The 13,204-nt window shown below is 41.8% G+C and overlaps 1 protein-coding gene across 2 annotated transcripts in view; it reads right to left on the reverse strand.

Moving 5' to 3' along the window:
- The window catches only part of myo5b (myosin VB), a 199,795-nt gene that overhangs the window by 80,225 nt on the left and 106,366 nt on the right, over positions 1 to 13,204 (reverse strand). For both annotated transcript variants that reach the window (XM_078420320.1, XM_078420249.1), the window contains exons 7-12: positions 11,305 to 11,386; positions 7,496 to 7,603; positions 6,959 to 7,068; positions 5,667 to 5,932; positions 2,771 to 2,852; positions 1,630 to 1,770 (exon numbers count right to left, since the gene is read on the reverse strand). In XM_078420320.1, the coding sequence (XP_078276446.1) occupies positions 1,630 to 1,770; positions 2,771 to 2,852; positions 5,667 to 5,932; positions 6,959 to 7,068; positions 7,496 to 7,603; positions 11,305 to 11,386 (789 nt within the window). The remainder of the gene's footprint in view (positions 1 to 1,629; positions 1,771 to 2,770; positions 2,853 to 5,666; positions 5,933 to 6,958; positions 7,069 to 7,495; positions 7,604 to 11,304; positions 11,387 to 13,204) is intronic.

Consider the following 13,204-nt stretch of genomic DNA (forward strand, 5'->3'; position numbering starts at 1 on the left):
GGTGCGGCTCGACTGCGGGACTTGACATCGCCCGGTGCGGCTCGACCACGGGACTTAACATCGCCCGGTGCGGCTCGGCCACGGGACTTAACATCGCTGGTGCGGCTCGACCACGGGACTTTACATCGCCCGGTGCGGCTCGGCCACTGGACTTAGCTGCGCAAGGCTTGGTCGCGGGCCTTTCATCGCCCGGTTCGGCCGCGGGACGTTTCAGCGCCCGGTGCGGGGACTGTGCGGGTTGGTCGGGGACAAGCTGTCTGTCCGTGGGCGTGGGGAAGAGAGTGGAAGTTTTGTTGCCTCCATCACAGTGAGGGGGTGTTTGGAGTCACTGTGATGGACGTTTGTGTTGGGGTTATGTGTCTTGTGTTCTTTTTTCTATGACTGTTATACCTGTTATACCTGTTATACCTAAGATAACATTGTTAACATGCTAATGTCACAGCAGAAATGTAATACTGCGACTCTCCACAACTAAATAAGATAAACACAACACATTTCCAGTACAGTTTACCCAATTTTTCCACTTTCTACCGCATACCAATTGGACAGGTATTACCTTGTGTATCTTTGAAACCGCTAAATCTGGAAGCACAACACTGTTCTACCGTGTGATTAATTGCTTTACATGCTGGGATGGGAAATTACATGCGGAAAGCAGCAGCAGAAAGTTTGATTCCACTTTACGGGTCGGTCACTGTCAGCTCAAAGTTCACAGACAGTTGCAGCCGATTGAAATAGAAAAATATTTTCACCTTCCCTGCAATTTGGAGTGACTTCCACTACTCTTGCCCCAGAGATGGTCTTCCTTTCACTTGACTGTCTTCTGGACCTGCAGAAAATTGTCTGCAATAGCTTGTGGTGTCACTCTGGCATTATACAAGCACGGTTTAAATGCCAGTTTACTATTTCAGATGAAAATAGGAACATCTCAGAAAATATCAGGGGTCTTTTGCTGTCACCCCATCAGACTATTATCTGTGTTTCCTCCGCTTATTGCTGAATCTGATGTCACCAGGATCTTAGGCAGCATAACACCATATTATTTAAATAACACTTAATTATAAAAAAGATATTTAAAAATCATGATATCATTTTAGCAAAGATACGATTATTAACCTAGCTAAAAGCTAGGTTTCTGATCTAATACAATTTCCTATTTTCCCAGCTCGGGCTTTTTTCAATTCCCTGAGATTACTTGCCCACCCTGTTGAATAGCAGAACAATCTGTTTTTCAGGCTTCCAATGTGACATCATGCAACCAGTCATTAAATCAATTGCCTCATGGATGACTTCCCCTTGAATTCCTTAATCAGATGGTCCCTTTAAATTTGTGACCTGCAGTTTTGCAATGGATTATGAGTACATTCATTAAGCGGTCTATCCATTTAATAAATGCAACTAATTTCTAGTTGAAGACTGTAAGGAAAATCTAAATCACTCCAAATTTTGGCAAAATCCCAACATGTTTCAATTCAATTAATTTCCCATTTAATGTACTCTCTATCACATCCTCCCCTTGTTCAACAAATAGTTATGTTAATTTTCCTGTCAGCATGTCCAGGCTATCATTGCCGTCCGTGCAAATGAACAAGAAATGAAATCAGACGGAAACTCATTTGCTGCCTTTACCCTGCATTCTTCATCCAACAAGTCCAAGATGCCCAATTTCGCTTCAATCAGATCAATGCATGGCTGGTTGTCAGAGAAGTCAATGAGAGTCCAAGGTATTTGTTCCTTCATGTATTCCTCCTGCTCCAGTTTGAAGACATGCTGAAAAATATTGAATTTAAATTGTGACAATTTTGACTCAAAGTCATACAGCATAGAAACAGGCCCTTCGGCCTGACAGGTTCCATCGAGGCTAGCACCAACTCCCCTTGTTTGGACCATACCCCTCCAAACCTTTTTTATCCATGCACCTGATCAGATGACAGATATGGTTAATATTAACCATTAATATAATTACATACAAAATCAACTGCCCCAAATACACATACGCCTTGACGGTACTGGTACAGATGGTTGAAACCTTCAAGTTCCTGAAGTTCACAGTATGGTTTGGGAACAGCGCCATCCAAGACCACAAGAAATTGCAGAGAATTGTGGACAAGCCCGGACAATCACACAAACTAACCTCCCATTCATTGACTCCATTTACACCTCAGGCTGCTTCGGCAAGATCAGCAGCATTAATCAACTCCCTCTTTCCCCCCCACCCCTCTCCCCTCCCATGAGGCAAGAGGTAGAGAAATGTGAAAACGCATACCTGCAGGTTCAGGGACAGTATGTTCCCAGCTATTATCAGACAACTGAACTATCCCAGCACCAATTAGAGAACAGTCCTGACCTACTATCTACCTTATTGGAGACCCTCAGACTATCTTTAATCAGACTTTGCTGATCTTTATCTTGCACTTAGTATTATTCCCTTTATCCCGTGGACAGCTTGATTGTAATCATGCTAGCAACACAAAGGCTTTGCCCTGTACCTCGGTATACCTGACAAAATGAGTCAAGAGTGTTTTCTTGTCATTTGTCCTAGATAAAACAATAAAATTCTTCCTTGCAGCAGCACAACAGAATATGTAAACTAAATTTACATCTAACCTAAACTAAAATATCCCATACCACTTAAAGGTTTGTTCAGTAACTAAAGGATTACTAGAGTCAAGGTAAATGTGCAAATTAGGTAAGGCTGATGCCCTTTGAACTAAATATAATAGCTTGTTTTAAGCACATACAAGCACAAGCACACAATATATGTTCTCACCAGATTAAATTGCTGCTGTAATTTCTCGTTGGCATAATTGATGCAAAATTGTTCAAAACTGTTGATCTCAAATGTTTCAAACCTACAATGGACAGAAAATAGACAATACCTCTAAAAATAAATTACACTGGTGGAACTGTAATAAGATTGAAGAAAAACCCAAACCACAACACAGAACATGCAGAACCCCCCCCCACCCCCCCCTCCACTGTTAGTAAGAACTGTTCCTTCTATTCAAACATATTTTTCCTCCATAACCTCCTTCAAGCTAGCACCAACATTTGGGACTAATGGGAAACAGGACCAACTAATTATCTCAATGGATTGAAAAATAAGCATTTGAAGTAGAGGGGATGGGGGTTTGTCAAATCAATGTTAAAACAGATACAAGATAAGAACCAAAAAGGAAAGAAAAATTGGATTTACTATTAGATAAAGAGAAAGCGATAAATTTAAAACCTATTATTATTTTGCATTAATAACTCAATACAGAGAAGTCCATATTTTTAAATCATTCACCATCTGATGAAGTTGACTGGTCGCCATTGAAAGGGTCTGTGTGTTATTAGTGGATCATCAAAGACTCACGCAAGACATAAACAGACCATTTAGCCTGCAGAGTCTGTGTTGACCATCAAATATCTATCTATAATAACCCCATTTTCCAAAACTTGACCCGTTGCCTTTGATTCTATGATGCATCAAGGTCGCTTCCTGTACTTAAATGTTGTGACCGTGCCCGGGAAAAAGTCCTCACTACCTAACTGACAGAAGCTTTACAGAAGGTAACATCAGTATCTCCATCAGCCTTCTTCACTCCAAAAACAAACCCAGCCTATTAAGTTTCTCTTCATGGCTGAGAAGCTCTGTGTTGTGCTAAGCATTAACAGACAATTAATTGACAGGATAAGCACTTAATTACAGATGAAGCCACTTTTTCTGCCATGCAAATCCTCCATGTGCCCCAATTTGTATTTTACAAAACAGCGCCTTCAGGCCAAAACCTATTGGCCAACATGCCCTCCACCCCCCACCCCCACCATAATTTTAGCAATTTCTGGACATCATCTTTAACCTGTATAGCTGTAACCTCAACTAGTATTCAAGATTAAGATTTTGAGTTTAAATGTAATGTGCCATACTCCATGGAAAGCATACTGTTGGATTGCATCACAGCTTGATTTGGGAACAGCTCTGCCCAAAACCACAAGAAATTGCAGAGTGTCATCAATGTAGCCCAGTCCATCACACTGACCAGACTTTCCCACCATTGAATCCATTTGCACTTCACATAGCCTCGGAAATACAGCCAACATAATCAAGGACTTGTCCCAGGCCACTGCTGCCATTCAGCAGAAGGTACAGAAGCTTGAAAGTGTGCACCACCAGACTCGGGACCAACATCTTCCCCTCCATTAACAGGTTTCTGAATGCTCCTTCCAGAAGCTAGGCTACTATTTGATTCATCTCTTCCCCATTGAGAACATTAGACTTGTCCAAGGAACTGATGCACTACAATGTGTTACAATGCTGAGAACTATATTCTAAACCTAAACCATAATGTTTTTTTAAAGGTTCTATTTCCTCACAAAATGACTAACAAATGTTGGCCTTGAAATCATGTCCAGATCCCAAATAAATAAATAGTCATCTTACCAATTTAGAGTCATAGAGTCAGCGTGGAAATAGGCCCTTCAGCCCAACTTGTCCACTCCAGCCAACATGTCCCAGCTGCACTAGTCTCACCTGCTTGCATTTGGCCCATATCCCTCCAAACCTGTCCTATCCATGTACCTGTCTAACTGTTTCTTAAACATTGCAATAGTCCCTGCCTCAATTACTTCCTCTGGCAGTTCGTTCCATACACCCACCAACCTGTGTGTGAAAAAGTTACCCCTCAATTAAATCTTTTCCCCTTCACCTTGAACCCATGTCCTCTGGTCCTCGATTCCCCTGCTCTGGGCAAGAGACTGTGTATCTACCCGATCTATTACTCTCATGATTTTATTCACTTCTATAAGATCACCCCTCATTCTACCGCACTCTAAGGAATAGAGTCCCACACAGGAATTCACACTGGCTTGCTCCTGCTAGAACAAATCGCAGTAAGGAACACACAGACCAAGAACCTTTAAGATTTATAGTTAGTCCACACTGAAAGGCAGCCAGAAGTATTAAGAGCCCAAATGGCAGTCAGCCAGTACTAGAAGCCTCAGCAAGTCCAGGCAAAGAAGGAGTTGGAAAAGGTTAGCCAAGTCCTCAGCTATTTTGCTTTTTTTGTGCCCCTTGAACTATAAATGTGCACTTGTCAGACAACATCACCATCAGCAGGTTCGGCTGAATCTCCAAACAGGTCCCCCACTGTCCAGAAGAATACCCGCTTGTGAATTCCCACGGACAGCGTGGTCGATAATTGAACTTAGCAAAATAAAGTGTTTCATCAATCCTTTCAATTTGGGTTTGAATCTGTTGAACCTGACCGTGGTTAACCCCGCACAAAGTTGGTTTTCAATAATCACAATTCAATTTCTAGTGGGTAGAGAGGCATGCAGCAGAAAAATAGCACCAGATTGAAAGTGTTGCGCAGATAGGCTACTGCTAAACATAGCGCTATTATTCTCAGAAGCTCAGTCTCTGCACACGACTGGAGCAGAGCAGAGCAGAGTGAAGCTGACTTCTGTAGATGACCCTTGCCTTGGATTGCTTGACCATGGCTCCTCAAAGCTCAAGGCCCTTAACTAAGATGAGCACAAAATCCATACAAAAAAGGATATTTAAAAAAAAATTATCTCAGTAGCTACAATGTTGGATTAATTAGTCAAACAACACTAAGGATCAATCCTAGGTCCCGGTATGACGGGATGAAATGCTGTGTAAACCCTGTTCAGTTCTGTACCCGTAAATATCCAGAACTCCAATGAATGAATGCTGTTTGCTGGTTGTATAAAGTGCTTTGTTGATTTGTTCCACGATCCAATTGAAAAGCTGTGCGTAGATGTGCTTGGCCAATGCATTTCTGGCATTGATGGCTTGCTGCTTGGCCATTGGCTTAATGTAAGTCTCTGACATTGTGATAAGCTTGCGGTGACACAGCCAGTGTTCCATCTGATCGTGCTCAACTCCCAGTAAATTACAGAAGTAGTTTAGGTGCTCATCTTCTTTCTGAAAGCAGAGAAGTCAAGCATCAACAAGATGAAGTGCTGTTATTTTCAATTAACTCAATTTTTTCCACAACTATTTAATGACCAAGTGTAAGTAGTAGTAACCAAGAAGGTGAAGCCAGTAAAGAGTCGATATGGACCAGTAAGGCCTTTGATAAATCTCTGCACGGTAGGTTGTTTTGGAAGGTTAGATCGCATGGGATCCAGGGATAGGCAGCTGACTGGATATCGGATTGGCTTCATGGAGGGACGCAGAGGGTGATGGTGGAAGGATGGTTTTAGGATTGGAGGCCTGTGACTAATGATATCTCAAATGTGCATCACTTTGCACTTGTCGGAAGTAAACTCGACCTGCCATTCTTTTTCTACTTTCTCAGTTGATTAATATCCTGGTGTAACTTTGGACAACCGTCTTCACTGTCTACTACACAACCAATAGGTGTAGTATTTGTAGGACAGTATAGTAATTAATTCAATAGACAATAGGCAATAGGTGCAGGAGGCCATTCGGCCCTTCGAGCCAGCACCGCCATTCAATGTGATCATGGCTGATCATTCTCAATCAGTACCCCGTTCCTGCCTTCTCCCCATACCCCCTGACTCCGCTATCCTTAAGAGCTCTATCCAGCTCTCTCTTGAATGCATTCAGAGAATTGGCCTCCACTGCCTTCTGAGGCAGAGAATTCCACAGATTCACAACTCTCTGACTGAAAACGTTTTTCCTCATCTCAGTTCTAAATGGCCTACCCCTTATTCTTAAACTGTGGCCCCTTGTTCTGGACTCGCCCAACATTGGGAACATGTTTCCTGCCTCCAACGTGTCCAACCCCTTAATAATCTTATATGTTTCGATAAGATATCCTCTCATCCTTCTAAATTCCAGTGTATACAAGAACATTCATACTTGTCCTTTATGTGGCACACCCCATGACCTTTACAAAGATGAAATTTAAATGCTTACAGCACAGTCACTGAGCAAACATATTGGGAAAGTTAATCCAGAACAAGTTTCCTGCATGTGACTTACAGCAATACCACAAGTGTCGACATCTCTTTCTGAAACAATTTCTACATTTCCCAGATGGAGAATTGAAGCTATTATTCTGTAAATCTTCATCTGATGTGCTTCCTTTACACCTGAAGGAAAGATGTACATCATTACAACCTTCACTTGCAGACATGCAAAAATCACCACATCACGGGCGGCTCAGCGATAGAGTTGCTGCCTTACAGCGCTTGTAGCGCCAGAGACCCGGGTTCAATCCTGACTACGGATGCTGTCTTTACGGAATTTGTATGTTCTCCCGGTGACCGCGTGGGTCTTCTCCAAGATCTTCGGTTTCCTCCCACACTCCAAAGACGTACAGGTATGTCGGTTAATTGTCCCTGGTGTCTGTAGGATAGTGTTAATGTGCAGGAATCGCTGGTCAGCGCGGACTCGGAGGGCCGAAGGGCCTGTTTCCGCGCTGTATCATTAAACTAAACAACTTCTTAAACTTAAATACATTTTATTCTGATCCCCAAGCCTGCAGAACATACTAATTTCCAAAGTCCCTGGTCTCACCAAGTAGAGTGAAGGCTTTACAAGTTCTCTTGAAGTCTTCAGCATCATCAACTCCATCGATAAGGATGTCACCACCTCGAGTGGTGTAAAAGTAGTTTTCTGCGCTGCCTGGAAGGCAACAAAGTTCTGCTTACTAAAAATCACAGATGTGCAGATGGTCAGGAGTCAATACAGAAATAAAATTATTATGCACAGATATTATGTTGATCAGAAAAGCAATCAACTGTGAGAATTTTTTTTTTAAAACCTAAAATGTTTTAATTGCATAATAAAGGAAAACTATGTCTAAAAGAATGGATGGGTGGGAAAGAAGACTGCAGATGCTGGTTTAAAGTGAAGGTAGACACAAAATGCTGGAGTAACTCAGGGGGTCAGGCAGCTTCTCTGGAGAGAAGAATGGGTGACGTTTCGGGTCTCGACCCGAAACGTCACCCATTCCTTCTCTCTAAAAGAATGGAGTTTCTGAATATTTTGTTTTATGTTGCAATGGCACTCACACCAGGTTGCTTTTGAAGAAATTTGAAAACCACTCAGATGCCTACAGTTTCACAGCAATCAGAATTATGCATTTCATATCACATAGATATTCTGTCTTTGGTAATTTTTGATTAATACCATTAAGACTGAAAGTTTAACTAGAAAAATAGGAGTTTGTTTAAAATCCAAAATAAGAATAGATCATCAGCAAATCAATTTGCACCAGACAGGCAGAGAATGAACAGGATATCTTTTCACCTTCTGCCCTCTTTATCCTCTTAAGATTCATTGCTAGGTCTTAGCTGTGCATAAGCAGCCATACATTTCTTCTGTAAAAGGACCTGAATGTAATACTGACAAAAGCCCCCAAGCATTGTAAATAAATCACATATAATGATTTCACGGTATTGTCCACCACATCTTCATCACAGTCAGTAGCACAATGCCTGTGTAACTTGGAGAATTGAACAATGATTCACCTTAAAACCAGCCTTTGTTTCAAAAGATCTATTCGATTTCTCCCAATCCTGCTCATTCCCATAAATTTTCACTAAGCAGTTTAAATGACCATCATCTCCACATCCACCATCATTTTAGTTAACCTCTCACAGATCGCAGCTTGTGATTTCATTTTGTTTTGCATTGTCATTATATTAAGTCAGTTAGCTCGAGTTATTCACTGGAATGTCCCACTGGAAATGCAAATTCACTTAAGTATTTTCACAAAATGGTTCATAATTCTGAATATCTCTACTAAATCTGCCCTTAATCATCACTGCGGTACAGAGTACAGTCCCAATTCCTATAATCAATGAATTATTACTGCACAGAAAGTGACCATTCAGATTCAGAACAGTTGATTGTCATATCCACCAGGGTGCAATGAAATTCCTTGTTCTCACAAAACTCACATGAGTATGGATATAATAATGACAAATACAATGATAAATACGACAAATGCAAAACGGCAGAATGGTGCAAGATTGGAGTGCAATCTGAAATAGTGTAAAAATAATTTAAAATATTTAAATTTAATAACCAAATCAGATCTATTCGATTTCTCCCATTCCCATTATGAATTGAGCACAAGAAAACATGGCCCACAATGACTGTGCTAAATATGATGCCAAGCTAAATTAATCTCACCTGCCTTCACATGATCCACATCCCTTCATTCCATGCATATCCATGTGCCCATCTAAAACCCTCTCAAATGCCATTAATGTACCTGTCTCCTCCACCATCTCTGGCAGCATGTTCCAGACACCCACCACTCTGTGTAAAACATACTTGTCCTGCTTTACTTGTACATCACCTTTAAACTTTGTCTTTCTCATCTTAAAGCTATGCCCTCGTGTCTTTGACATTTCCACCTGGGAAATTATTCTGACTGTCTACCCAATTTGTGCCTCTCATAATTGTATGTATGTCTATCAGGTTTGCCCTCAACCTCCAACATTTCAAAGAAACCAATCTAGTTATGTCCAACCTCTCCCTACAGCTAATACCCCTGAATCCAGCAGCATTCTGGTAAACCTCTCTCTTCTGCATCCTCCTCCAATGCATCCACATCCTTCCTGACATGGGGCGACCAAAACTGCACACAATACACTAAATGTGGCATTAGCAAAGTCGTATAGAGCTGCATCATGACTTCCTGACACTCAAACTCAATGCATATTGCCAAATACTTAATTCAACTTCTACATGTGTATGGAGGAGAGCATACTGACTTGGTTGTAAATAGCGAAAAGGCTTTGGAGAGTCAGATTCACTCACCAAGGGATACTCAGCATTTAAGGTCATAATGTCATAAGTAATAGGAGCAGAATTAGGCCATTCGGCTCATCAAGTCTACTCCAATCATGGCTGATCTGTCTCATCCTCCTAACCCCATTCTCCTGCCTTCTCCCCATAACCCCTGGCACCCGTACTAATCAAGAATCTATCTATCTTTGCTTTAAAAATATCCATTGACTTGGCCTCCACAGCCTTCTGTGGCAAAGAATTCCACAGATTCACCACCCTCTGACGAAAGAAATTCCTTCTCATCTCCTTCCAAAAGGAACGTCCTTTGACCGTGATTTGACTTGCTCTCCCAATCGTGCAGCTACATCAATGAATACAGATGTTGGAAATCAGGAATAAAAATCGAAAATGCTGATAATAATCAGCAGATCAGGCAGCATCCCCAGAGAATGAAACTGTTTCACTCTGCATATTCTCCGGTGTGATATGACTTTCCAGCATTTTCTACTTTTACATTAGTTATGGTCTTGTTCAGGTCAATAATGCGGGCCAGACATTTGAATGAAACGCTATTAAGTCAAGTCAATTTTATTTGTATAGCACATTTAAAAACAACCCACGTTGACCAAAGTGCTGTACATCTGATTAGGTACTAAGGAAAAAAAATGAAACATACAGTAGCACGCAAACATAACAGCACATACAAAACAGATCACAGCGCCTCCTCAATGAGCCTCAAACGCTAGGGAGTAGAAATAGGTTTTGAGCCTGGACTTAAAGGAGTCGATGGAGGGGGCAGTTCTGATGGGGAGAGGGATGCTGTTCCACAGTCTCGGAGCTGCAACCGCAAAAGCGCGGTCTCCCCTGAGCTTAAGCCTAGACCGCGGGATAGTGAGTAGCCCTAAGTCGGCCGACCTGAGGGACCTGGAATTAGAGAGGTGGGTTAGAAGATTTTTGATGTGGGGGGGGGGGGGGGGGAGACACAAGGGACAGTGGTCAGGCTCTCTTATCGGAAACATTGACTGGTATGTCTGTGGCATTAACTTAACTTCTATTTACCAGCCGATGCTTTTATGCTGAACAAGTTTCCTGCATGTAAATAATGATTAATTCATTATCCGTGCAGTTTCCAAACTTGCACGATCATCATCATATCTAAGTTAATGATGAAAGGAACATCTTTGTCATTTACGATATTTTGCTCCAATGTACATGTATTATGTCAAACACTATGACACATCCAAGGCTTCATTCCCACTAATGGCTATTCTCCCCTGCAGGGAACTCTGGCCACGTTATTCCTTCGATCAACATCACCAAAGAAAAAACATCCCATTATTCTGGGACCTTGCTGGGGATAAATTGCCACGCCTATTTATAAACCTAAAAAATGACTGGAATGCAAAAGTAATTAATTTGCTGAAAAAACACTGGATGAATTCCAGGCCAGTGATAAAATGTGATCCAATGTTTCAGGAGAATTCCAAGAACATTACTTTGCTGAGTAATGCACTTGATTAAATGGTGCAAGGTCAGTTGAGGCTTTTTGCATTAGTATACTAAGTTTGGGCAAAGTAACTTACTTAAGCACAGTTCTTTTAATTCTGCCTGGTGGGCCGAGGCACACAGCTGGTAGAAGATATGGTAGTTGCGTTCATCCTCTGCCTGATAAAGATAAAGAACAATTCCTCATGGACAGATGGCTTGGGAAACATGGTATAATGGTGATTAAATTAGCAATGCAAAAATCTGAACATGATCACCAATTACAAATTCAAACCCTACCCACAATGTCTGGAAAGGTTTCTTCATCTACAGATTTATTTATTTGTAATGAAAAATAGTTACAGGTGTTCTTTGTTATGAACTAATGGATTGTCGTCAAAGCACTTCTGGTTTCCTGCATTCTTCATGAGGAATATCTGTCATACTTACTCTTGCAGTCCTGAATATGACCCACAACTGATATTTAACAGCTCTGATGCGCCAGCAAGCCATTCTGTAGTCATCACTATTTTCCCAGCAATACCTGTTCCTTATTTGAAAATTAAAACAACTCCTCTTTACTTCGAAGCTTGATGAGAGGTAGACAATTCTCTCTGAAATCAGCTGAGGATCATACAGCTGAGATCATAGACCAGTATAGCACAGGAACAGGCCCTTCAGGCCACAATGTCCATGCTGAACATGATGCCAAGTTCAACTAATCTCCTCTGCCTGCACATGATCTCTCCAATCCCTGCTTATCCATGTGCCTCTCTGAAAAGCCTCTGTTTTCACCACCACCCTAGGTAGCACATAGCAAGTACTCTCGGTGTAAAATAAAATGATTCCATACATCTCCTTTAATCTTTGCCCTTCTAACTTAAAGGTATACCGTTTAATCTTTAACATTTCTACTCTAAGGAAAAAGATTCTGACAGTCTACCCTAACTATGCCTCCACTAATTTATATAGTTCTATCAATGGCAGTGGGGTGGGTACCAGAATAGGTCAGCAAAAGGAAATGTAGAGAAGAGAGGGTTAGGACCAGTAATTACTAAAGGAAGGACAGGCATGGAGTGGTTAAGGAATATGATGAAGCTGATGGAATGAAACGTGCTTACTTCAACACCCGGCATATCATGGCTAAAGCAGATGAAGTTAGAGCCTCGATCAGTGCATGAGACTATGGCATTGAGACTTGGTTGCAAGAGAGACATGGTCGGCAGTGCTTCGTTCCTGGATTTTGAGGTTTCAGATGTGATTGGGAGTGAGGTAAGGGAGGTGGAGGAGTTGCACTACTAATCAGGGAGACTGTCATGGCGGTACTCAGTGAGGACATGCTAAAAGGTTTTCCGTAGAGGCAATATGGGTAGAGCTCAAAAATAACTAGGGCAGTTGTACAGGGCCCTAGTGCGACCGCACCTGGAGTACTGTGTGCAGTTTTTGTCTCCAAATTTGAGGAAGGATATTCTTGCTATTGAGGGCGTGCAGCGTAGGTTTACTAGGTTAATTCCCGGAATGGCGGGACTGTCATATGTTGAAAGACTGGAGGGACTAGGCTTGTATACACTGGAATTTAGGATGAGAGGAGATCTTATTGAAATGTGTAAAATTATTAAGGGGTTGGACACGTTAGAGGCAGGAAACATGTTCCCAATGTTGGGGGAATCTAGAACAAGGGGCCACAGTTTAAGAATAAGGGGTAGGCCATTTGGAACTGAGATGAGGAAAAACTTTTTCAGTCAGAGAGTTGTAAATCTGTGGAATTCTCTGCCTCAGAAGGCAGTGGAGGCCAATTCTCTGAGTGCATTCAAGAGAGAGCTAGATAGAGCTCTTAAGGATAGCGGAGTCAGGGGGTATGGGGAGAAGGCAGGAACGGGGTACTGATTGAGAATGATCACATTGAATGGCGGTGCTGGCTCGAAGGGCTGAATGGCCTCCTCCTGCACCTATTGTCTATTGTCTATGAGTATGGTGGAAGCACTCTAATGGGATTGT

The sequence above is a fragment of the Rhinoraja longicauda genome, chromosome 1, assembly GCF_053455715.1.
Source record: "Rhinoraja longicauda isolate Sanriku21f chromosome 1, sRhiLon1.1, whole genome shotgun sequence".
Lineage (NCBI taxonomy): Eukaryota > Metazoa > Chordata > Chondrichthyes > Rajiformes > Arhynchobatidae > Rhinoraja > Rhinoraja longicauda.